At 45.2% G+C, this 26,800-nt stretch overlaps 2 protein-coding genes across 5 annotated transcripts in view; one reads left to right on the top strand and one right to left on the bottom strand.

The window, feature by feature from the left end:
- egfem1 (EGF-like and EMI domain containing 1) overlaps positions 1 to 1,817 on the top strand; it is a gene marked incomplete at its 5' end in the record, with an annotated part of 51,439 nt that extends 49,622 nt beyond the window's left edge. For all 3 annotated transcript variants that reach the window (XM_079272202.1, XM_079272201.1, XM_079272200.1), the window contains one exon: positions 328 to 1,817. In XM_079272202.1, coding sequence (XP_079128328.1) covers positions 328 to 407 — 80 coding nt within the window. In that variant the 3' untranslated portion in view covers positions 408 to 1,817. The remainder of the gene's footprint in view (positions 1 to 327) is intronic.
- Positions 1,818 to 8,394: 6,577 nt separating this feature from the next.
- The window catches only part of mecom (MDS1 and EVI1 complex locus), a 127,346-nt gene continuing 108,940 nt past the window's right edge, over positions 8,395 to 26,800 (bottom strand). Inside the window, exons 7-18 of one of the 2 annotated variants that reach the window (XM_079272678.1) lie at positions 26,643 to 26,790; positions 26,367 to 26,523; positions 21,950 to 23,342; positions 21,642 to 21,732; positions 20,147 to 20,173; positions 16,347 to 16,513; positions 16,033 to 16,110; positions 14,345 to 14,514; positions 13,372 to 13,516; positions 11,145 to 11,390; positions 10,885 to 11,059; positions 8,395 to 10,314 (exon numbers count right to left, since the gene is read on the bottom strand). In XM_079272678.1, the coding sequence (XP_079128804.1) occupies positions 10,180 to 10,314; positions 10,885 to 11,059; positions 11,145 to 11,390; positions 13,372 to 13,516; positions 14,345 to 14,514; positions 16,033 to 16,110; positions 16,347 to 16,513; positions 20,147 to 20,173; positions 21,642 to 21,732; positions 21,950 to 23,342; positions 26,367 to 26,523; positions 26,643 to 26,790 (2,932 nt within the window). In that variant the 3' untranslated portion in view covers positions 8,395 to 10,179. The remainder of the gene's footprint in view (positions 10,315 to 10,884; positions 11,060 to 11,144; positions 11,391 to 13,371; positions 13,517 to 14,344; positions 14,515 to 16,032; positions 16,111 to 16,346; positions 16,514 to 20,146; positions 20,174 to 21,641; positions 21,733 to 21,949; positions 23,343 to 26,366; positions 26,524 to 26,642; positions 26,791 to 26,800) is intronic. The other variant, XM_079272679.1, reaches the window with a different exon arrangement.

Here is a 26,800-nt window from a genome sequence, read left to right as displayed (position 1 = left end):
GGGCTGTCAAGCTAAAGCAAAATGGACACACAAGGTCACAGGCTGCAAAGCTGAACCAGCTTTAGTGAAATACTGTGTCATGAAGTGCGAGAGGCTGAGCCCCATCACTCTGTGTGTCACCCTGTCTCCCTCAATAGCTGCTCCTGTCTCCTGACAGTTATTTTAATCTGCACCCAGCATGGAGCCGGGCTCGAGGCGGTCTTTGTTTTACCTCCTCAACGCAAAGCACGCGGGAGACTATACGTACCAGTTACTTCTCCTCCAAAACATTTGCTTTTGATTTTCAAATAGTGCTGATGTCTTTCTTGCTTGTCTTCCCCTTTTCAGCACTGCGACACCAAACCCCAGCACCGTTGAACTTTTCTGTGTCCCAAAGAACGAGAAGAGCAGGCAGCAAGACCACATAACCCAAGCTGAGGTGCAAAGTCCCGACTGGACATTGGAACATGGGACTTGGCTCTGTTGACGCATTACTCAGATCATCTTGGTAAAAGGTGATGCTAGTAATATTATGTTTTTGTGAAACTGGTACTCAGCTGTCAGAAACTGACACTCCATCCCTGAGCCTGGAGCTCGAGGTAATCATCACCCAGTGGACAAGGCATGTGAGGGGCCCTCAAAGGGACCATGAACCCTTAACCCTCCCCAGACTGTCTACGATTTAAAGTCCAGGTTACAAAGACTTCTTAGTAATACAAACACAAATACCTGCATCACATTTGTGACTATTGCTGATGGAAAGCGGTTCATTTTCTTTCCAGTTTTACAGTTAATGAGCTGTTTAAGTTTCCGACTTAAGGGCATTTGGACAAGATGTGACTGAATCTGATACTCTCTTGTCACTGGAGAAGCCTAATGGTTAGCTTAACCAAACAGTAATAATACAATACGAAGCATATTTCTGGTTAAAATAAAATACCTCAAACTGATTTAGAAAGATATGGATAACATATTTACTCATTCTGGAAAATAAAACACCGAGCTCTACACAGAGGGACTGCAGGCAAGTTAGCTACACAAATGTGGTTCAATAAGAAGACAGAGCTTTTTCCACAAAAACTCAAAATTACTTTGTTAAATTACATCTGACTCAATTTCTGTATGTATCTACATGCAAAGATGCAAAGCACAGTTCTCGCATCCTCATCAAACTATTCTGTAATTCACTTCCATCATACAGAAGGAATGGTGTTACCTACATATGTCTTATGTGTGCGTTTATTCCAGCACTTATAACTTCATGTGGAAATATTATCTTTTCATGTCACACATTTGCCTTGTGTTTTTTGTTTGTTGGTTAACAGATCACTCACACTCTTTGACAGGAATAGACTCACGTTAACTTATTTTATTGGCCCTTCACAAATAGAAAAATTCATTACAACCACGCTCCATTGATTAGCATAGATCATGGGGGTATTCTTATTGCAGTGCGCCGTGCTGGTCACCAAATACTGCAGGCACAAACCTTGCATGCATTGCATTTGTTTCAGACTTAGTCAGCAGCTGATACAGAGTTTGGGAGTCGTATAGAAAATGATTAAATTGATGTTAATACTCTGCAGTACCTGTACACATTTCTATTGCTGCACAGCACTAGAAGCCTTTTTTTTTACAAGATTAGTCTTATCACTACTGTAACCAAACATGTGTATTTGATTTAAACGAGGGTGTTTCTTTTTTGGCAAAAACTGTTTGTTTTATATCTCAGGTCAGTGCCAGTTATCAGTCATAACCTACATGTGCTCATTTCCTTGCATACTTATGTCAGTGGTGCTACACGGATACATTTTGTTGTGTTAAATTGATAAACTACATTTTTACAGTCACCTTTTCAACAGTCTTTTTACAATCCGTGGTTGTGTTTGGACTCCAACAAAGAGAAAAAGCTTCATGAACCAAATAAATAACGACAAAAACATCTGCGGACACCTGCTTTTAAACGTCTATTTTGTAATCTTGTGCTTTGAACGCAGCGTTGCATGGTATTGATTTCCCCTTGGTGGGGGTGGGAGGGTGCAGTAAGGTGTGGAGGTAGAAAAATGGTGGGGGGGGGGGGGGTTCCAGCTGTCACAGAGACCAATGGGATCCTGTGTGTGTGGATATGTCAGTGTGCGAGGCTACTACCATCTCTCATCAACCAGCGAAAGGTCAAGCATTAAGGCCAAGCCTGCCTTCCTGACAGTAGTGCAAAACTAGTTGGGGGTGTGAGAGGCACCTGAGCAGGGTGCACTGGTGGTGTAATGTGTGTGTGTGTGTGGGGTGTCAGTGTCAGAAAGAGCGTGCTCTCCCTGAGGCATTTTTCAAGTGCGCTGGAGCATATTCTCCTCTATTGGCCAAAGGCGGTTGTGGGCTGGCAGAGGCAGGCAGGTGCCTGGACCTACCCTGCGCCCCATATCCAGCATCCCCGGTGTGAGTGATGGGTGAACGGGTCCGGCTAGCAGAGGATGGCAGCCCACCCCCACCCCCCACACCCACTCTCCGGTGTGGCTGATGGATGGGGGGGCCGCTCCGGCTCGCCCCGTGTTGTGACAAGCAGCAGATGTTCTCCAATAATGTTGGTCGGCCAGGCCTTCATCTTCAGATGACACACACCTGTTTCCAGTCAAACAGCCCCAGAGAGGCCATTCATCTACAAAGCCCTGGGTGGCCACCGCACCGCTGGATCGGCCCTCCACCAGAGGTGTAAAGCGTACCGGCCTATTGTACTCAAGTAAAAGTACTGTTACATATACATTTATTTTTTGTATCTTTAGGCTACAAAATAATTTGCATGAGATGTCAACTTATAGACAGACAGGTGTACAGCAACAAGACCCCTTCTCTCCAAACCAACAAACGGACACTCTGCAGCCTGTGCATTCAATTTATCTTCCTCAGTGTAGCCTCACAGGAATTACCCAGAAAAAGTCTCACAACTTAGATTATAACAAACACGATCGACAATAAACGGCATACTTCTCATCTGGAGAGTTCAGTGTGTTGTTGTACTCACCTGTCTGAACGGCACCAAGAAGTCCTCCACACGATGCGCCAACTCCAAACTCGTTCCTTCTTATCGGATAACAGAAGCACTCCACTCGGGCTCTTTGCCCCCAGTATCAGCAGTCTTCTCGGCCTCTCCGGGTCCCACATGCGCTCCTCAAATTCAAAACGTTGTGACTGCTCACACACCTGACTGAAGGTAGATGTTCCTCCGACATGTTGGCAGGACCCAGCGTGCACATCATACTGCACGGGTCACGAACACCGTGGCTGCGTCACTTTGCGTGCACACCGATTAAGCCGAGTGCATTCAATCAGTCATTCATTAAGATAGATGCCATTTTCTTTAAACTATACTGAGGTCCAATAATGCTAAGTATAACCACACACCACATGGGATCCTTAATTTGATTGTGCTTGCATAACAGATCATTTCCGGCGTAGACTACACGTGTATGTGCGTGCGTGCGTGTGCGTGCGTGTGTCCTCTCTAGAGCCTCGCCCACCTGTGGCCGCAGACACACCTGCAGCTTATTCTCAGCTGATTTCTCTCGTTTCTTCTGTTCAATCCTCACAAAGTTTATCAGGACTTTTTCGTGTGCCTTTTGTTTTTACTTTGTCACGGATGCGACCTGAAAAGTAGATAAGTACCATGTGATCATGGATCTTTGAGGGCCCCCCCCCCCCTTAACCTGCAAAATGCCACTATACCGACAACGAAGACGTGCAAAATGTCCACAAAAAACATAGTAAACGACTGCAAAGTGACGCATAACAACAACAAAAACAAAAAAATACTATTGCAAAGAGACACACAATAGCTTCCAAAAGGGTGCCTTGCTCCTGCGGATGGTCGGGCCTTTTGCATGTCTGTGCTCATGGGCCAATCGTCTCATAGTCCGCCCATGCTTGTGATGAATATGAATTATTACTAGGATGAATAGGACTTATGGAAAAACAACATTAGTTCCAAAAAGACAAGTACACAAAAGGTGTCTTTGTTACAGTAACAAGAGTAAATCTAACATGTTCGTTCCTCCACTGCCCTCCAGATATAATGCTGAGTGCCACAGCAGACAACTGTGCCACACATGAACCCGCTGACATGCCAAAAACATATAACATACATAGATGGAGTGTGTAGCAGGGTTTTTATTTTTGTTGGATTTAAGATGGTCATCGGAAAAGCAGTTGATTCAGACATCATTTTGGTTAATGATCTCAGCACTTTTCACAGCCACTTTTGTTTTATTACAAGCACATGAACAAAGATGCTCTTTGTGCTAAAATGCTTACTGTTGTATGCATGCTGGCTCATGCTGGCTCAGGAGTGCAGGGGCGAGAGAAGGGTGCAGGAAACTGCAGATGAAATAGCCCGTAAAAGGTAAGATCGCATCATGGGTACTTTTTCGCCGTAATTAAGCATAAGCCACTCTTTGCAAAAGAGATTCTATCACGTAACTGCCATAGCTTCAAGTCCCAGAGATCATTTCTGCTCCTCTGCATTGAACCAGATCTCCCAGAAGGCCACAGTGTTTTGAACTAAAGCTGACAAAGCTGTCGGCTCAGATAAAAGAATGAGGAGGGAAACCACTTCAGCACGTCTTGCACCATTTGTTAGGTTGTTGCCTGGAAAAATAAATGTTAAATGTCAAGGCTGCACAGAGATACATATCAAGGAACTCTCCCACACTCTGAATATGTTAAGTGAAAGCAAGGGACCTTTATTGAGACTCTTCAACATAATGCGTGTACTTCAGCAGAAATAATCACCTGCCCCGATCCAACTAGAAACTGTATATACATTAGTATTCGTATTAATTTGTTATTTATTGAACAGCTGAAATGTTAAAGTTGAACTAGATGTAGGTTGGTGTACATTAGTATATCCACCACTGGATGGCGCTCAATAGCGAAAAAAGCATGGAGCCACTGAATGTACTTCTGATTCAACTGTGTGCATATGAATAAATGGCTCACGATAGAATGAACATAATAAAGTTTATATATTGATATTGGCTGATAATGAATCTGAATCAGAATCGGTTTATTTCCAGGTGCGTTTGCACCTACAAGGGATTTGAATGGTACATAATAATAAAAACAACAGTAAAAGTAAAAGACATAATTAAAAAAAAATAAAATATGAAAATGTGCAATAAAACAAACAAACAAATTAAGAGGACTTAAAATAAGTCTGTTATTAGAGTGCCAGGTGTATATTTAAAGAGAAGAGTTGTGCAGGGATATGTAATGTAATGTCATGGGGACGTAAGAGTCAGAGTCAGCATACAATTTATGTTTAAATTGTTTCAGCAGAACCACAACCTTAATCTGCTGTACCCACCCCCTTACAAATGCAGCTGAAGGCCGCAATTAACTAATCTACTCTATGAGCAAAGAATGAGATGATTTCAATAGCAGGCTCCGAGTGGTTCTGCCACCACGCCTGCCCTGATTAGACTCGTCATATTAAAACCATGTGCACGACTGCTCTGCTCTCTCCTGGTCTGGGACTTTGCCGAGTGTCCATCAATAACACTAATGACCCGTAGCCTCCAGGGAGAAAAACAAACGGCGTAATGAAACCACAACCTTAAGCTCTGCTGCTTTCTAAGAAGGGCTTGGGTGAGTAAAAAAACACAAGAAGTTAAGTGGAGAAGAAGAAAAGGAGAAAGTATGCAATCATCTGCTCTACACACACACACACACACACACATTCAAGTGGGGACACGTACAGAGGAGGTGCTGGCATTATTGTAAACACAACAAAAACTTGATGTGATGATTTGTGGAGTCGCCCCACCCAAACACACTTCCCACTTGTGCCAACTGTTAGCAAGCACCACTCCATACCATCCCTTCCTAAAGGCTTCACTCCCACACCCGTCCATGCCTCCCTCTCCAGAAAAATGTTTCCCCTGGCGTCTGAGTCAGCACGGGTGCCAAGTCAATCAGTGTGAGAGCTGCCAGCTGTGATGGCCTCTCACTCCTGGGGGTGTGATGTATGTTCCAGCGAGGGGGCAGTTACATGCCACGCAGGGTTGGCTGCGTGAAGGGGTGGCAGAGGAGAGGAAGGGAGGGTTGGGGTGAGGAGAGGAGAGGAGAGAGAGGAGGGGAGGAAAGAAAAAGAGGATGGAGGCTGAACAGGAGCAGTAATGAGGCCTGATGGATTCTGAGGCTGTGCCAGCTGCCCCATTAGCTGAGTGGCTCCAAGCCCCACAAAGCGTTGCCCACAGTGTGCCCACCCGTCCACACACACACACACACACACACACACACACACACACACACACACACACACACACACACACACACACACACACACACACACACACACACACACACACACACACACACACACACACACACACTGTAGGGACACAGCAGCTTGGGGATCCAGCCCCTTTGACACACACACACTTCACATTTACCTAAAACAGATTGCATTGACTAATGCAGACTCTTCTGTCTGACTTCCTTAGCTCTTTGAGCACACACTTAGACACCCACGCACACACTCATCCAGCGGCCATGCCAGCCACACTTCAATACACACTGAGCCCTTCATGAGAAGGTGTGGGTTAATGACAGCAAGAACTCGTCCCAACGTGTTGATTAAGTGAGAGAGGCTACATGGGTGACATTGGCATGTGCTAATCAACGCTGATCAAACTGGCACACGCACAACAGTTAAATGTGACACTGCCAAACTCACCCGGGTGCCCTCCTCGCACCACTCCACTGCCCACCCACAATGACATTATACACACACTGCTGTCTATTCATAATATTTTGGTGTTCTTTCAAGAGGCTTTTGTCCGGGGGAAGTTCTTTATGTAGGTGATGTAATTACATGGGCAATTTGAAATGCTGTAGGGGCGTGGCCACTCGGGGGGGGGGGGGGAGGTACTGTGGCCGGGTTAGTTCCCAGATGTAGTCAAGGTATGTTTCCTGTTTCTTCTTCTCATTAGCATAAATGGCATGAATATGATGAAGCACGAACGTACACTACAGAAATAGTCGTTTAAGCTGTAATTAATAGTTCTCTCAACAGCAATGGATCGATTGACTATGTGCATTGTAAAAAGGGATGGCTTCTCGAGAGGGTTTAGCGACCGGCAACTTCACAGTTATGGTTCACTCTGACCACTCTCCGCTCTTTCAATCGATACATTTCTAAAAAACCCAATGTATTCTACCTGCTCAGCACCAAGCAGTCAGACAAAGCCAATGACCAACTGGTGAACACAGTGGATCATTCAGAAGATGAGAAGTTGGATATTTCCAGGAGTTAAAACAACTCCAGATGAATACGATGTTCTTCCTTATCTGCTGGATGTGTAAATAACAAGTTCACCGTATCTACTTAACAGGTGATGATATGTCAGTGTTGTGTTCACAGCTGGTTTCCGTCGTCCTCAAGCGGACAAGAAAATTAATAACTGCAGGTTTAATGCAGGTCCTGGATTAGCAGACACATCGAAGGGAAAAGTAATGCTTTTGCATGACTGCTGACAACTTCACATACTCATATAAATGAGTCCACAGTAGTACAGGTGGCAAAACTCATACTACAAACAATTATCACTGCCACTCCATTATGGCTCTGGCCTGCACCATCGCTACCATCACTGCAGCTGACCTCATCAAAGCTGGACGACCCGTGCTGACCTCATCAACACTGCGTGACCCCCTGTGACCTCATCAAAGCTGGACGCCCCATGGAGTCCTGAGGGCTGACGACAGGCCCTAAGAAAACACCCCATCCATTAGGGTGCCAAGAGCACTGTAAATGTGTAGCGTCAGCGCCAGCCATCTTCACTGTCATGCCCAATTCTCCAACCCCCCACCCAAGCTCGCTCTCTGGACAATGGAGCCGCTGAACCTCCAACCCTCCCAGCCACAATGTCCGCCCACGTCGGCTGGCAGCAGTGACAGAGGGGGGTGCCGGATGGGGAGGCCTGCTGCAGGATGGGACTCTTATTGAGCGTTTGAGCGATGAGCCAGGTCATCACATCTACCCAACTCATCCATCATGCCTCACAAACGGACACAAATAAAGAAGACACATTCCTGCCTCCGCTCCCACTACCACATTCAAGCCCTCTCCAGCCTTTTCTCTCCTGCCCCTCGCTCTAGGCGAGCCAAAGCCTGGAGAAGAAAAAAAGAGGACCAGAGTTCAGGCTCTCCCTCACTCTTGGAGGCCATGGGAGCGCCAGAAGAAAGCGCCAGGTGGTTTTCTGACTCATGTCTCTTGGTATAAATCTCTGTATGGCCCAAACTGATGGGCAGCCAGAAGGACTGTACGTGGGGAGGTGTGACGGAGATGGGAGACAAAGGGTGAGTCAAATGTAAAGCAGAAATAAAGAGAGAATGGAAGACCAGTCAATCCACATTGTCGTCCTTTATTTTCTTAGTTGTTCCTCCCACAGTATTGAATTGAAATGCATAACAGTTACATTGTAGAAAGCATTAAAACAAAGTACCTCAACTTGCTGATTACTTTTTAAAATCGATTATAAACAAAACAACGACATAAACAAACCAAACAAATCTGGTCCCTCAAAACGGGAGAATAAATGAAAGTAATCTGTTATTTATCATAAGTTTGGCACAAGGGATTAACATGAACCGAACGTCACACAAGCTTGCAGACAACCGTAGAAAATGTCAGATACAGATCTTACCAGACCAATCATGCGTTTATGGAGAAATTATACCTGGCTTTTTTTATTTTTTATTACTCATTCTTTATAATGTTTTTCATTTTTTACAATTCAATCATTAAATTGTCATAGAAAAAAAAAAAAAACCTAAGTAATATCTACTTATCGACCGGTTCCATTTGAAGAATAAGGAGTGAATTGTATGTTTAATACTATCCGGCACTCAAATGTAATCTACAAACCCCATTGAACTCTGGGCCCGGTGAGGAATCTCCCCTTCACCTGGGCTAAGAGCAGTGCTATTCAGTAAACAAACTACAGTTTGCCAAGAAATAAATACAATTCTCAACATACAACAGCAAATAACAACAACAACACCAACAAAACAAAATCATGATTGTCTAAAAATGAAAGACACACGAGCATGGAGTAGCTAACGACTAGCATTCAGGCTATTTAGTGGTATTGTTGGCTGACTAGAATGGATTCAAGGGTTTGGAAAAAGACATATGCCCTTTACAGAACAACAATTAACTTCAGCACTGGCTACTTATTTCAGTAAAAAAAAAAAAAATTGTGTTTTCTTCTCTTCCACTAAAAAGACAATCTATTTATATCCTTTCACAGATAGCGCAGGCGGGCAGGATGGAGTGCAGTGGAGAACAGTTGGTAGACACTGTACAGTGCTATGATTGTGCAGACACACGCAGCTATGAAAACGCAGATGGGAAACTGGCCTGATTTCAGTTTAACAATTCCTTTTTTTTTAAATTTTGTTCTTCAATGACTTCAGTGATATTGAAGCACTGTCAGCACTGGCCTTACATGGAGCGGTTTTCATTTGAACTGAGGTTGCTAACCCCACCCTTCATTTTTATCATCAAGTACATGTATTTATGAGAAACGCCTGTGGATCTCTAGGGGGGGGGGGGGGGGGTTAAAGGGAATTCTCATAATATATTTTAAAGATACTTCTGTCAGATGAGCCAGGGCTTTACGCACAATGAAACATACTCGGCTGAAACTGGCTGTCTTAGAGACACAACCACACTCACCCCTCAGCTTCAAATGTTCTCCTTTTCTTCTATGTGCTGGGGAATAAATGCAGTTTAGCAATGATATCAGCACATCTATCTTCCATGTCCACCAGCTGCCTTTGCTGTGCAAAACATAGAAATTCAGCAGAATAAATACAGCTATTATTACTTATTATTATTTTCACCACAATCACCCTAGCTCATCCTGGGATGTATTAATGGGATCACTAAATTTTAAGGTCTAAGAGGGACATTTTTCTCTCAATCTCTTGGGAGGTTTTTGGGGCTTTGCTGGGTTCTGCATGGACAGTGACCCTGCTTTGTGTGTAAGGCGCTCCGCTCAGCAGTCAGATGGGCCGTGGTTCTGCTCAGCAGTCACTCTGTGGACGATCAGGGGGCCACCGCAAATAGCCCCTGCAATGGGCTCCCAGTGCCATAGGTCAGGTTTGGGGGTTGAAAGGTGAAAGGAAAGCGCAAATGGGGTGTCATCATACGTGGCTGAGGGACTGGATGGCACTAGATTCAGCAGCAGCCCGTGCCAGACTGTGCCACATGGTGGCGGGGGTGTGGGAGGCTGGGTGGAGAGAGTCCTTTTCAGCCAGAGACAGCATCATGGCGTACGCCTGGGGGAGAGGAGGAAGCATCATGTTTAGCTACCATGCTTAAATGTAGATATGTAGATAAACATGCATGCATGTGAAACGTCACGGCATTAACAGTAAGGCGTTCTTGATTGCCCAGGAACATTAAAATACAACATCGGGCAAGTTAGCAACTCACTTGCGCGACAAAATAAATTAAACACATTGTTTGTTTAAGGGTGAGCCATTTCCAATCATCTCAGTTGTAGGGTTGCTCATACCGATCGGGCGCTCGCGAGAAAATGGCGGCAGGTAAAAACAAAGTTTATGAGTTGAAGCACAAGCGAGCATTTTGGAAACAGGAGTTTAGCTGGGTGGCATTAAAGGATGTAGGCAAATCTCCAACTGTGTATTGCGCATTATGCGCATGTTGGAGTGCGAGACAATTAACTTTAGTCTTTATTGTTATTTGATAAGCCCTAAAAAATCAAACAATTTGTATTGGGGTGAGTAAAAATGTACTGTTTGCAATCAGATTTCCGTCCCATTTGCCCGTCTGGGCAAGTGAAAAACCCGTTAACGCTGAACCCTGATTGTCAATGTTTCTTTTACCTGAGACTTAGATTTCCTAAAGAGTGGCTGTTTGACCTCATCAGTCAGTGAGGGGGAGCCAAACGATCCATCGTCCTCATCTCCTTCACTCAGCTCGCTCTCCTCCAGCTTGCGCATGTCCGAAAAGTGACGAATATGATCTAAGGCTGAGTAGCCGCTCTGCTCCTCCTTATACCTGGAGGTGAAGCAGAAACCTGCTGTCAAGCAACTCATCATGACTTATACAATGCAAAATGTAGTTTTAGTTGTTTCGAATTTACCTCCGAGGAGAGGTTTTGCAGTTGAGGTTTAAGTCGTTGGGTCCACTGAAGTCCATTTCGTCTTGTACGATGTCATCGCTGAGGCCACTAGGAAGCACCTCGTCTTCTTGTTTCACAGGAGTGTTGCTAGGCTCCTCCCCCTCTTCTTCATCAGCACCAAGCTCCTCTGCTTCCTCGTCCTCCAGGTCACGTGACCCATGGCTGGCCATCAGCGGCTTCTCTTCTTGAAATGGACCGCAATTTAACCTGCAGACCATGACATTGATGAGATCAATACAGCTTGATAGAGTAGTACATTCTAAGAAAAAAAAGAAGAAAAATGACAAATACATCTTCCTTATTCGCTGTATGTTTCATAAATACACTCCTTTTATGTTGAAGAAAGTAATTAAGAAATTGAGAATTCCTGTGGTAATTATAAACACCGAGGTCTATACACAGGTTAAATACAGTAACTGGGTGCTGGCTTTTGTCCTTTGTTTTCTACACATTCTTGTGAGAGTCCTTTCTCTATACATAGAAAAACAGCATATGGGATAAAGAACAGAGAGAGTTGGGTCTAAGGCAGGACAAGGCAGCTGGGATCGAGAGGGCCGGAATCCCGTTTGTCATCGAGGCTCTGGAGCCCCTTTGGGCACAGCAGCACTGGGTTGATCGTTGCAGCACTTAACTGGAGTGCTTTGCCTTTTTCCTTGTTTATTTTCTCTACTATCTCGTATTCATCTAATAGGCAAAATATTTAGCTGACAGCCCCATTTGGTGGGAGAGTTATGAGAGCGTTGCCTACCGGCCCATTCCTCTATCCCCATAGAGGGAGAGAGGGCGAGCTATCCAAACTCCCCAAGTCTTAATCTGTCCCTCCGTCTCAGCGCCACAGGAAACCACCATTTGGTAAATCATCTGGAACCACATTTAGACTGATTCACTAATTACACTCTGGGACGTCTTTCGTCAGCTCCCAAAAATGCCATTTCTCGCACAAAGGATTCAGAGACAAACAGAGAACTGGACGCGGTGAAGTAGATAGATAGGAAACAAAACACATTAAGCACATCTCCACATAATTATATGATGCTTATAAACAGGATACCTGGACTGGATTTGTAAAGCGATGCATTTGAGCATGCAGTGACTTCAGAGGAAGGGGCGAGAGGGAATTATTGCAGATTCCATTTCAGCACATACAGTATCTACATATTCTTTCTTCTTTTATCAGCAGCTGATAATATTGTGTTTCTTCGACAGATCTCCCGCCGGGATGGAGAGTTTGAGGCCGACAAGGTGGTATTCGTGCCGTGTCGAGCTTGCAGGGCTGAGAGGAGGGACTCGCTCCAAAAGAGAGAGCTCGAGCTCTGTGATTAAGAAAACAGATTCGCTAATTACGCTTTCAAACGTGGTAATTTGCTGGGGATAAAGTATCTATCAGAAGTAGTCAGGAGCACAGCACTTTGAAAGGAAACACGGGCCGACCCTTTGACCCCACCCCCTCTACCCTCTTCCTGTAGGCAGACATGTTGGTTCCAGATGTGGCGGGCTAACTGCTGCACTCCCCCTCCTGCTTCTCTCCCCTTCCCTCTGACGCTCCACCGCCCCGGTCCTGCTCTCACAGGCCCTTCTGCACATTCACACAGCAGTCTGCGAGATCTCTATCCAGACTCACAATCTGTCCTGTGATCACACCAACGCGAGGCACGTGAAAACAAACTCAGAGACCTGAGCAGACCTCTCAACTGCTATCCGACCTGATCACAGCTCCAAGGATTGATTTGCATAATGCATCGACGTAGTTGCATGCACAGATATCTTGTCGTACGTGTGGCCGAAAAGGCAGCGGACGTAAGGAGCTCCTGCATGTTCCCAAAACCTGCCATTATCTTAAATGTCATCATGATTGCTCTCTACTCCAGACCTCTGAGCATGATGTCATGATTAATGAGAGCTGGCTGGGTGGTTTGAAAATTCAAGTCTAAAATGGGCTGATAGCAGATAGCCCGTTATTCATACTTACCGTACTCAAGCCCGGAGAGTCCTTTTAAGTTCTAATGTAGTCACAATTAATGCAAGAGTTCAACATGCAGTAATGAGGGCCAGGGCCTTTTTTCCCTGCTGCTGAGATGTGGTGGGTGAGAAGCCTGGATGATATTTGTCTGTAAACATTTTGTTTAGCGCTGTAGCTGGAGACGGGATCAAGAAAAACAAAAAAAAGCAGGGTTACAACTGTGCTTACCCTTCCTCTGAGGGGTCCGGTGATGCCTGGTTCTGGCCTGTGTTGCTGATGAAATTTCTTATTTCATTGAAATAAGAGTCTTCTTTGTCCTCCAATATGGCACTGCCACTGTCCAGTTCAGACTGTGGGGACGACATCGCTGTGCCTACAGAAAGAAAGAAAACTCCAGTTCTGATGGTTGTGCGTGAAATGTGATTGTGTGTGTTTATAAACTTGTTTGTTTGTTTCCCCCAAAGTTCCCACAGGTAGCTTCAAACATGTCACTCTATGGCATGTTTGTGGCATATTCTGTATCGGCTGGTTCCAACGCTTCAATGTAATTACAGTGAGAGAAATATTCAAATCCAATTTTTACCTTGAGATCTTGACTACAATCTTAAATTAAATTATTTGAGTTTTGGCAACGTTTGGCCACATACAATACATTTTTAAAGATGGACTTGTCTTTGAGGTTTAAGCAACAGATATTATTATATTTGAACTGTGTTAAAACAGCTTTTTTTGCTTAACAATGTTCAGTCTATTTTATCTATGTTGTGGGATACATTGTTTGATGCTGCAAAAAAGGAATGCTTGGTCGATAACTGATTTCGCATTCGATAGAGTAATCATGTCTGATTAAGTGGAAAAATCTGAGCCTGTTGCTCTCAGCTGCTGGCAAGGTGTCACTGTTTGTTCTGCTGATGAAAGCAGCTCATTCAAAAAGGATTTGTTCTGTTGCAGAGGCAGATGAAAGATTCATCTCATTTCAGCTTCTAAAATTGTTTCTAATCTTGAGTAAATTATGTTTTAAAATAATCAGCAGAAGGATTCATCATGCAAAGCATTGCTATGTCACAAATCAGCAAAGCAGCTCTCATGTTCTCGAATGAGAAATATGGAAAGAGGAAGACAAAGGCTTGAATCAGCTGTGAAAACTCAGATAAATTCACTTTCTCTTCAAAACCAGAAATGTATGTTGAAGACTTCTCACCTGACAGGTTACCATTCTCGTGCTTCTTGAGGTGGCGGTCAAGGTTGGTCTGCTGACCGAAGCAACGATCGCACAAGTGGCACTTGAAGGGCTTTTCCTTGTTGTGGATGTTGCGAATGTGACGTTGCAGGTTGGAGGAGATGCTGAAGGAGCGGTCGCAGTATTTACACCTGCGGGAAAAGTGGAGGCCTTTCAATGAAAACAATTATGAAATGACAGAAAAACAACAAAATACACAAGCTGCTAGTCAGAACTGTGCTGCATAATGAAACACGAACCCGCGGTTTGTTCTGTGGGAAACATAATAGGATACATAATGTGGGACACACACACACATACACACATGCATACAGTCCCAGCAGTCCCACAGTCCAAGACATGATGGAGGAGCTTGTTTAAGGTGGAACAGCTCTGCCTCTTATCTCCAGCCAGTGCAATAAAATTGCATTCTTCCCTCACAAAATAAGCACGCAACAGATTTGGTTCTAGCCCTGCAAAATTAGAGCCTCTTGCCAAGTTTCTTCATGCAAAATTACACGAGAAGATTACATCTTTTCTTCTGGTGGAATTAGCTCGCTCGATTGGCTGTCCCTCAGGAACCCCCCAGTTATCTCCACAAAAAATTACAATAAACAGCGGTGATCTTTAATGGCATGCCAGCGTGTTGAGTGCAGGCTATCAGACTGGGGCAGTAGAGGCCTGCGTCTGTCTTTCTCTCTCCCCTGTGGTCAGCAGGCCTCCTCCAAGCTTTGCGCCAACATTCCACTACCTTAGTAACTACAAAGCAGAGCGGTGCTAGCCAGGGCTTACTCATTATCCAAATGTAGTAAATGTGCAAGATTCATTTTTACATGTGGACTGCTGCGGCATTGTTACTTCTACCTCAGCAGCACCTGGAGAGGGACGGAAGGCAGGGAGATTCTTGTAACCGGTTTCTTATTTGCCAACTAGACTATGATTCAAGAAAGTAACAAACTTAATCTCGTGACAACACTTTTAGTTGGCAAGAAAGCCTGCTGCAAGTAGCCATTGGGCTTGCAGTTAGAGTCTCATACGCATAAGAGAAATGACCACAGCTGCAGGGACTGGACATCTGCCCGTGCTCCTCATCACCCCAATTTTTCACCAAACTTCCTTGCCCCCCCCCCCCCCTTCTTCTCTTCCTGTCACCCTGGCGACGGACACCATTTTTCATCAGGCAAATTATTTAGCAGCAGGATAATCATTCCAGGCTTTTAGGCCGTAAGAAAACACACACAATCTCTGTTCTAACTGTAGACAAGAATTCCCTGGGAAACAAAACATCCATGCACGGTTTACAAAAGAGCTGCATCTCTCTGTCTGCCTGAGAATGCGCTGTGTGAAAGCGTGTTTGCTGCTCTCACTCCTATTTGTGAGGATAGAAAAACAGCCTCAGTTATTCACTGAGGATATAATGTGCTATTGTGCAAATCGAGACGAGAATTTTCCCTGTATAGTCTTGTAAGGAGTGTATTCTTGGAAGTGAGGAGGACAGATGGATTGATATTGGTAGAAGGCAAGAGAGGAGGCTGATATTCAGCTGACATGTTGTTGTTGTTTCGTCCTAAACACCCACACACTCCTTCAACAATACATACACACAAAGACTCCAAAAGACAGCACATGGGTTCGAAAGTGGCTCTTTAGATTGGTAGAAATAGTCTTACTTATATGGTTGCTCTCCTGTATGGGTCCTGAGGTGGCGGGTCAGGTTGGCAGAGCGTGGGAATATTTTCCCACAATATCTATTAATGAGTAAGACACATTTTTAAGTATGTTTTAATTACATTAAACCAGTAATCTAAAAACATGCATTATTCTAATGTTAAAAATCACAGAAATAGGAACTCTTACTGTAAAAAAAAAAAGAATACTCCAATGCCAATGGCAAAACTAGATTCCATAGATGATTGTTAATTTATGACCACCACGACGGTTCAAATATTAAAATAATACACGGCACACCAGTTGCCGCAGTTACCTGCATGTGTAGCGCTCCTTGCCCTTGCGCAGCAGCGTCTCTGGAAGTGCAGAGGGTGGGGCTCGAAAGTCAAACATGGAGGGGACGGAGCGCAGCAGGTCTCCAGACTCTGGCTTCAAGGAGCCAAACGTCTCCAGCTTCTCTGCCATGTTCTCGATGGCCGACATCTGAGGACACAAAGGAGAGGGAAAAAAAAAACGGAATGAGTTCCGGTTAGCGTTGTGTTTAAAAACATACTTCATGATCATTTAGCATTGCAAGTCCGACACGCAAAGCAAAGAAACTGGACTTTTATCAGTTTTGAAAGCTGCATCACTTGTCGTGATTATGTCACAAAAATAATCTTAATGGAATGGAAAAAGCAAAAAGCAATGAATAATTCAGACCAATACACTGTACTGGTTGGTGCACATGTCCTAAAAGCTGAAAGATTACAGCAACCATACATTTCTATATTTGCTGTGGATGTCCTAATATTAAGCAAAATGTATAATAAATATTTTCGAGACTAATTTGATCATATCTTGTTTGATTGACGAGCGTTGTTTACAGGCATTGCACCGGGTGAAATGAAGTGAAACAGGTATTGGGCGAATTCTTATTATGCCGTTCATCAATGATTCATGAACCGCAAGGTCAAATCCCTGGTTTGTGCACATGACGAGTACATTTGATACTGATTCATAACTTTGCAGTTAAACAAAAAACAGTATGCTCCCATTGATGGGCAGTGGCGAGCAGGCGTTAAACTTTGCATGTTAAATTCAGCCAGCTCTTGTTCCCTTAAAAACACATATGTATGAACGGTACATATACAAACACACAGAAACACACACACACACACACACACACACACACACACACACACACACACACACACACACACACACACACACACACACACACATAGGATTAAGGACTGCAGCCAATCTACTAATGAAGCTGAACATTTACTTTCATCAGGTACTCTCCCAGGAGATATACACACTTATCACTTGGTCTGTGTGCGTGTTTATGAACAAGAAACTACGTCCTGCACGGTGGCCGAAGTTGATTAATAGCCATCCATGTGTGTGAAAAAGAAAATATGTGTATGTGTGAGAGAGAAGAATGTATTTGTAATGCATTTGTATTTGTGAGAGTGTGTAGAACGTCATATGCATTGTATGTGAGCGTGATTGTACGTGCTTAGTGTGTATGTGTGTTGTCAGATACATGTCCGTGTGTGTGTGTGTGTGTGTGTGTGTGTGTGGCAGAGGAGTGATTCATGTCCACTGCTGGGCTGTAAACTATTCTGTGCACAATGCGGGCAGACAGCACATTCGTCAATATGAAAGATGTTGACATTACTGATCAAGGGCCAGACACGGGTAATAATGATATCGCTGTGCTGAGAGGGGTGGGATGGGGGAGGAGCGGGGGCTGGAGGGGGAGTGAAGGGAGGACCAGAGGGAGGAGGAGAGGGGAGGGGCGGGGGTCCCAATAGGCCGCAGGGCCTGTCAGCCCATCTCACACACAGGAGGGTTTTTTCCCCCCCTTCTTTTAAAGGGTCCACACAAATTTGCATTATTTTGCGTGTATTGAATTTTCAGCCTGTTTCTTATTCTTATTTCAATAAGGCAGCAAATCAATGGTGATTCGGGTCGTCCACCAGAGCCCTGCTCCGACTCTGACATTTCATCTCCTGCTTTCACCCCCTGTCACTCTCAGGCTTCACGCCAAGATGGAGCAGACCGAGGGGAAAGAAACAGAGGAAGATAATCGGAGAAGGAGCATGATGAAGGACTAGACGATAGATGATGAGAGTGGGAAGGAAGAGGAGAGAAGGAAAGAAAGAAAGCAAGAAAGCAAACAAGAAAGAGCGAACAGTGCCCGGAGAGAGAAGGGCTGATGGATGATGGTGGAGCCTGGTGTTGGGAGCGGCTGATTAGGAGTGACGGCCGAGTGTAAAGTTCCTGCCGCAGCCGTCGACGTTCCCACTGAGGGAGGATGTGGAGTGTCAGGTCCGTTTGATTATGAATATGCCAATGCTGCATGCCATGAATCAAAGGCAAGGGAGAGAACAGAGAGAGAGAGAAAGAGAGAAAGAGAAGGAGAGAAAGAAGGAGAGCGATGGATTGAAAGATAGGCAACGGGTTGTGGGGAAGAGGGAGGTGAAATGCTTTCATATTTCTTTTGAATGTGCACTGTGTATTTCATCGGGCTCTTTTCAGCCACTGGAGTGAACGCTCAGTTTGTCTGCCTTGCTCAACGAGAACTCATAACTCTAAGGCCCCTAAAGCTGTCAGCAGTATCGAGCCTGTCCGATAAGACACTTTTTAGAACTGAAAATACTCCATCCTAGCTCCATCTACTGGGAAATTCTGATCACAACTCCAACCTCTCACGCTGCTGCACTCTATTAAGAGTTTAATATCACTGCTTTGCTCAACCTTTGTCTCTATATCTTCTAAATTGAAGGCATAGTGCTCATTATAAAATACATACTGCTATTTGTCTTGATGTATGTAACGGAATAAAATTGACATTGGAATGCAGCTTTGTTTTTGTGAAAAAAAGATTGCGCTTGGTACATGATATACAATTGATCATGATTTATTTGGTGTTAATATTTTCCAGGTGAAGTCATTGTTGCATGGCCCATGTTGGTGAAAATAGACAAAATTATCTATTTTTAAATCTTTTATGTTTAAGTTCTTCGGCAGATTCTCTAAACCAGTCAAATTGTTCGCAGTCGAGCAGTAAATGATTCACACGTCCAATCCAATGGATTCAATGCATTAATGATTGAATCCGGTAACCATCAGTCTGCCACAGATTACGCTGAGAAGAACCCTCGGCCATGGAGCCATTTTTATGGATGGTGAGCCAGGTTCATTAGGCCACTGTTTGACAATGATGTGTGTGTGCAAATGTTCGACTTAAAGTACAAGAGGATAAACGGCTCCACATTTAGCTGTAAAGCAAAATTTCAAAGGTTTTATAACCCCCCTACTCCTTTCTATAAGAGACCCCCGCACACACACACACACACACACACACATACACACCTCCCAAAACCCCCTTGTCCGTCCCCCCCGGGCAGTGAGTGTGTGTGTGTGTGTGTCTGTGAACTTGCTTGTTGCTGTAGTGTCGCTGTGGGACCAGCAGTTGATTGGCTATCTTCAGATGTCAGTGATGCTGTGAGGGCCTTAATTAGTGAGATGCATTCTCAATTGTTGATCTTTATCGGGAACCAGATGTTTGGAGGGAGGAACTAACCCTCCAGTCCCCCCCCCCCCCCGCCAGTGTCCCAAAGAGACTGTTACCCTCGCGCTGATGTAAAGCAGCCCCCCTCAACACCACCCCCCCATCTCACTCATCCCCCAATGCCCATTTGCAAAGCCCTGCTTCTCTCTCCAAATAAGCAAACATTCTGTGTATTCGGAGCTGTTGGATGGACAGGGTGTAGCTCGGCTGGAAATCCCCGCTGAAACCCTTTCATGTGAATCAGAGAGGGCATATGTCTACAGCAAATCAAACCGCAAGACTCAAATACTCAAGGCAAATTAATACAAAATAATATTATATGATGACCATTATTAACATTCAGATTCAATTTATTGATACAATGAAGTAGCTTTATGGCCAGAATCAGACACAAGTCCAGTCAGTGCGTGATGGTGATGGGCTAAAGCCATGCGAATGCTGGGTGATGTCAGTTGTAAACTGTTATGCAGCCCATGCATTCATTAGAAGATGGGTTCTGTTTGGTAGGAGTACAGACACATGGCAGTACTGTAGGTTAAAGAGGAACTTACCCAAGTTCTCTGATCTGGCAAACGAAACTGAGGGGCGGAACAGAAGGAAAAGAGAAAGCAGTCAGAACCAGGAAGTGGCGCATGAATCAACAGCTTTAGATTGGACACATATGGGTACAGAGGGAACGATGGGTCCAAATGTGATTAACTTTGAATGAGCAACGAGTTGCCTATCTGCAGAGTTATGGCGCTGGAATTATAGGAGACGCTAATAGTTCCCAACACTTCCTGGTGCTCAATAAGCTCATTACAGCAGGCTACATATACACTGCCAGTATGTAATCTAAGCCAGTATTGCGTAGCAGTAAAATGTCCTGCCAGGAAATAAAAAGCTGAATCACAAAAGGTTGAAAAAAAAGTTCCAGTCCCCTCCGCTTTGCAACCTCTTTTCTTTTTTATATGTAGCTCATGAGTGAGTCAGGTGACTGAAAACAAACCCCTCAGAAGTATACAGAAGGGCCCCTTGCCTGGTCTGGGTTAGACCTACCCGGTCTAGTGTTTCTGGGAATGATTTGTGTGTCCAGACATCATAAAGTCATAAAGATGGCCTAAGCACGCTGTTAGTGTTTCTACTGATAGGACACCTCATTAAGGCGTGTGGGACGGCCATGTGGCTGCTGCAGGCTGGGCCCATGCAGCACTCTGGACAGGGGACATAAATCAGACAAATGAAACAGCCTGTAAAAACCAGACCTGAAACAGCCAGAAAAAAAAGAAAAAGAAAAAAAAGAAATCATATGCCTGAGAAAGTGGTGTTTTCACTTTCCGACGGACCGTTCTCACCCGCGGGGGCAGATTGAACAAATGAACGTCAATGCAACATGTCACAGACACACGAACATATAAACCCGCATGCACACGCGCACACACACATTTGGAGTCTGGAAATACTGGCACAGAAAACCCAGGGGCAGAAATCATTGCTTTAAGAGCATATCATTTTTTATACTGTCGTTATGGGAAGACGTGTCAGAGTGTGCCCTTTCTCTCTGCCACATCTGTTTCAGATCGCCAACGACGGGCTTAACATGCAGTAGTTTGGATAAGGCTGGAGCCTTATTAATCCCCTTTGGTCAGCTTGGGACGATCATTCTGAATTAGAGTTCCTTACAGAAAGAGTCATAATAATATCTTAACTGTTTTAACGCCACGCTGCTGTCACATCTGTAGATATGGGAACCTAACGTTGAACTTGTAACAGTGAAGTTGCCATGGTTACATGACATCACAACTATCTTGAATTGAAACTGACCAAGAGCTACACGGGCAGATTCGGGCTGTTGTTTTAATCCGGGGTCAATCAAGGCATCTAAGATCAACTCTAAAGTCAAATAAACTGAGCAACAGTGTAAATAAAAGTGTATAGGTAAAAGTGTTTAGCTGGACTGGAGAGAATGTGTGATTTAGCCCAGAAAAGGTGTGTGCCATGTTATTAAATCCCCGCCCTTGCCCCAAAGTTGCCCCAGTTCCCTCTGATGCCACACTCAGAACCTACCTGTGGATGGAAGAGGAAGCCCGGAGCTGGCCGCATGTACTTGTCTTTCAGAGTCTCAAACGGATCGCTCATTCTCCTCTTCTCAACCCTGCTAATAGTAGATTTCTCTTAACGCATGTACAGCAGAACATATTTGTACACTTATATTCCGTATTGCAAAATTACAGTTAACAATTAGATGACAGTAAATTACACCAAAACAGTTTTGGCAGGATGAAAACACTTTTGCATAATATAATGTGGAACAGAAGTCCAAGTAGGCTAGTGACTTTAATTCTGGTGAAGTACACTACCGGGACTAACAATACCTGTAGATGGGGTCCATGAAGAAAGGGGTCGGCCTGGCATGCTGTAAAGAGGTGTCAGCTTTTGGGATTTCCACCACTGCTTTCTCCTCCTCATAGCTCAGGTTGTTCTTGGACTCCTCCTCTCTTGCATTGCCTCCACGGCCCCGAGCCCCCAGGCTCAGGTCTAGCGGCTGATCCTGCCCAATGGAGTGGGAGGTGCCTGGTTTAGAGGGGGCAAATGTGGCAGACTTCTCCATCTTCCGCTTAGTAGTGAGGTCAAATGGTGACTGGGATGAAGATTTGCCCTGTGCCTTCTTGCAGTCATCTGCTGGAGACTGTGGCTCGCCTTTCAGGCCTGGAGGTCTGAGGTCTCGTTCTGGAAAAGGGTAAACTGGAGGAGAGAAAGCTGGGAAGAAAGGCAGTGGGAACATGGAGGGGTAGGGCAGAGCCCCGACCTTCTTGTCCTGCAGGCCAACCAGCCCTGTGGAGCCAAAGTACTTCTCAGCAATGGAGGCAATGGCCTTAATAGAGTCATTGACAGCCCCTGTTACGGCTGTGTGCTCGTCCAGCGAGGATGGGATGAGGGCTGGGCCTGGAAAGTCTTTAGCAGCACTGCTGTCTGTCAGGCTGGGGCTCTGGGGGGCTCCTTCACTTGCCTTCCTCTTGGGGCCTTTGCCATTTTCTCGAGCAGCCCCCCTTTCCCTCTCACTGTCCATGTCACTCTCCAACTCTGAGCCCGATGTGCTCTCCAGATCACTTCCGCTGGGCGTGCTTACATCGTCCAGGTCGCTGCTCTCGGACTGGTCACTCTGCTTGTTCCGCTGCTTTGTGGAGGACGAGGAGCTCTGGGTGTGGAGCTCCGAACCTGGCATCTGGTTGCCAGGTGCACCACTATCTTTACGTAGGGCCTTGAGGAGCTCTCGGGACTCCTGAAGCCCAGGGCTTGGCGGCATCAGTGGACTCTTACTCAGCTCTGCACCAGGCCCAGTGAGAGGTGCATGGACCGGTTGTCTGATAGGAGAGGAGGCAGGGATGAGCGGGGGCCGGTGGTAGAGTCCAGAGGGGAAGAGGCCAGGGAAGCTAAAGGGAAATGCTGGAGCAGCAGGGAAGGTAAGCCCGCCGTGGTGGCGACTGGCCCCAAAGTAATCAGCCAGCCCAACAGCGCTGTGGCCCATCACCAGAGCTGATTTGTCCAAGCCAGGGGCGCCGGGGAGTGGCATACCCTGGGCAAACAATCCCCCTGCTGTGAAATGATTTTTCCCCTCACAGAAGCGCCGGTGCTTGTTGAGGGAGGATGTGGTGCTGAACATCTGCCCACAATCCTTGCACTTGATCTGTGTGCGGCAGTCTGCATGCATGCGTTTATGGCGGCACAGGTTAGAGAACTGGGTGTAGGACTTGTGGCATACCTCGCCTGCAGGGACACAGAGACAGATAAAGAACGTATCAGTACACACCGAACCCCCCCCCCCCCCTCCCACATACACACACAAAATAACATCACATGATATGACATCTCTATTTAACAAGCTTCAGGCTGGCTGAGGCTGTAAGGCAGAGGAAGTACAACATGAGTGATTTGCTCATATTCCCATTATTACTCCGACAACAGTTTCCAGCAAAATAAGGAGGAGAGGTGTGTCCAGATCCTGGCATTGTAAGGGAATATGTTTGGTTGACGGTGTGAGTCAGTTGCTGCCACTCATCACCTGCACATCAAACCAAATTCCCAGGCATCTCCAGCCCCATTGTCTTCCCAGGGACGCTCCCAGGGAGTCCGTAAACAATCACACAGACAAACACGCACACACAGACACACCGACATGCAGGCACGTTCACAAAATATTCACATAGCACAGACATAGAGATACACACACACACACACACACACACACACACACACACACACACACACATTCTTAGCCGCATGCAGTACAATGGCTCTATTTTAGGTTTGTGAAGGAAGCAGAGTTGAATGAATCCTATCCTGCAGTCCGGTTCCCAGGGACAGGTCTCACGTCCTCTACTGCCCCTCTTCCCTCTTCCCCCTCCGGGCCTCTCTGTCACCCCCTCAGCCCCCTCACCTAGTCCCGTTAGCTGGGTCCCTGTCGTCCAGCGCTAAGTGACCTTCCCACAGTCAACCCCTGTATGCCTGTCTGTCCTTCTGTCTGAAGGATGCACTCATGGTCTCTCCCAGGCCCTGAGAAAAAAAACCTCACTGTCTGACATTATCTATCGCCATTATTAGTGTGTCAACATTATCTATTACCAATGGATGATTTGTTCGAATTCACAAAGGGAATAGTAGCCAAGTACTTATTGTTGTCCCATGCTCTCTTCTCTCGCTATTCTAACGAAAGTCAAGAATGCAGTTCATGAGAGGGGGAAGATCTCTTTGTTGGTCCCCACCTCAGGGTTATTTTTGCAAATCAGCTACACTACAGCTGACGTTTGGATAAAACTTTGATCATCCGACAAGCAGTTAGAGGCAGCTCAGGATGATTGATTTCGCTCACATTGTTATGAGATCTTTAAAACAGGGGATAAGGAAGTGGTTCGGCGCACACTGTGATTACACTTCTGCATACTTTGGATGCCCTCCAGCCACAAGGTGCACACGAGGCAAATTAAGGAGATGGAGAGGAAGAGCGGGAAAAAGTATTGTGGAAACAGATTTAAATAAACACCACAGAGGAACGTCAAATGGGAATCCTCGAGCCAAGAGTGTATGTAATGTTAAAAAGAAAAGTCTGTTTTCATGAATAGACTCAGGAAACCAAGTCGAAATGAAGGGTATTTGTGGCTTTGGTGGATACAATCAGGATAGAAAGGTAGTTTTGAAAACATCTGGGGAAACAAAATGAAGAGTGCATGATTCCTTTGATATTGCACATGTTGTTTCCTCTCGGGAAGCTGTCCATGCTGCAACACAGATGAAGAAATTTGGAAACTATCTGAATACTTTTCAATTAATTACAATTAAATCAGTTTGAGCTTGGGCTGTAAACGTTTCCAGTGAGGTCGGTAGTACGTCGACTTAAAATGTGAGCGATACATTTTGTGCTAAACTAAATACTGTCGCATCGACACAATTAATTCATAATTTATAAGAGCAAATGAGTAGTTATTAAATCTTGATTATAGCCACATGACCTGAGAAAACGACAAGAAAAAGCCCTGCACCATAAATCATGTAGTTGTGACATTTACAGAATAACAACACACACGCATGACACACGTGTATTTGTCAGCTCTTAATAAACTGAAACAAAATATTATAAACACATTCCTGAGAGAAGAGCGGTGGCTATCGCTAAGTGTCTTAAAGGAACAACCCTGGAGGCCCGAGTTCTTCACTTGCATACAGAAGCTCTGAGACACAAACACACACACACACACACACACATCCTTGACACATTGCGTGCGCTTACATACAGACAGAATTACGATACAATACAATGTCCAAAACACGTACATGCCCTACAAACGAACACGCACAAACAAAAACACATTGGATGCACTCATGGTCTCTCCCAGGCAGACGTCATGTTTGAGGCTGCTCTGCCTTTTTTTACGCAGCCATTAGTTGTTTTTAAACCTGCATATTTTCTGCTGATTACAGCAAATGGACTCCGAGTCAGACAGAGCACGGGGAAGAGGGCTTTACATGTGGTTGCTATTTGTGAGGAATGGCGCATGTGGCGGAGGGAGAGAGGACAAGAGTGGGGAGTCAGAGGTCTGCAGTGACTCTGGCCCATATGCATATGTGTGAGTGTGTTAATGCGTGTTTGTTTGAGGAGGAGGAAGAGGGTTGATTTGTGAAGGGGCAGGGAAAGAGAGACGGGGCAAAGGGTGAAGGCCATAATGCTTTAGGGGATGGGGATCAGATCTGTGTAGTGAGGTGGCGAAAATGTGAAAGGTCAAAATGTGTTTTAGTCTTGCAGGAGTTAGCGTTTACAGAGGAGTGGGGACAAAATGTGTATGTGTGTGTGTGTGTGTGTGTGTGTGTGTGTGTGTATGAGAGAGAAAGCTGCGTTAGCTGTAGCGTCAACGTCAGGTGAGGCTGGGTCACTGTGAGAGGCCGCAACAAGGTTAGACCAAGAGGGATTGAGTCAAATTACATGCTAGTTTAAATGCTTTTATCACCATATCAGCACTGTGTGAGAGTGCTGATGCAGATAAAAATGACTCGTGTCTTAATAGAAATGGCACTGCCACTCTAAACGCAGCTACTATATAATCCCATGTGTAATTCCTGGAGAACATGAACAACGATTGACTCTTGAGAAGAAGCTGAGGAAGGACAAAAAGGTATTTTTGCAATTACATCTCATTTTTTTTCCATTGAAGGCAAGTCACAAGCATATTGTTATCATTGTTATTATGATTATTATAACGTACTGAGGAGACTTACATAGGTAGGGTCTTAGTGACTTACACATGAAGGGCTTGACACTGCTGTGGATGTGCTTATGCTGCTTGAGGCCGGAAGACGTTGCGAACGTCTTGCCGCAGTCAGCGCAGGCGTGGGCCCGCGCCCCGACGTGCTGTGAGCGGATGTGCCTCTGTAGGTTACTGGGGTCTGTGAACACCTGCTGGGGAAAGGAACCGCACAGACACACGGGGGAGTTACTATCTGCTTCTAGGAGAGTGATAAAAATCTCCAATAAAAAAAAAAAAGAGTTAATTCCCCCTCCAAAAGTCATCACTCTACCTTTGAGCAGTTTTCACATTCATAGTGCTTGCCACTGTCGTGCGACATCTGATGTCGGATAAGGTTGGATTTCCAGTTAAAGGCCTTGGGACACTGGTCACACTTATACTCCCTCTCCTCCGTGTGGGACAGAGAGTGGGCCTCCAGACTGCAGGAAG

Source organism: Melanostigma gelatinosum (assembly GCF_949748355.1).
Source record: "Melanostigma gelatinosum genome assembly, chromosome: 7".
Lineage (NCBI taxonomy): Eukaryota > Metazoa > Chordata > Actinopteri > Perciformes > Zoarcidae > Melanostigma > Melanostigma gelatinosum.
The sequence above is the reverse complement of the archived record's forward strand: the minus strand, read 5'-3'. Positions and strand labels throughout refer to the sequence as shown.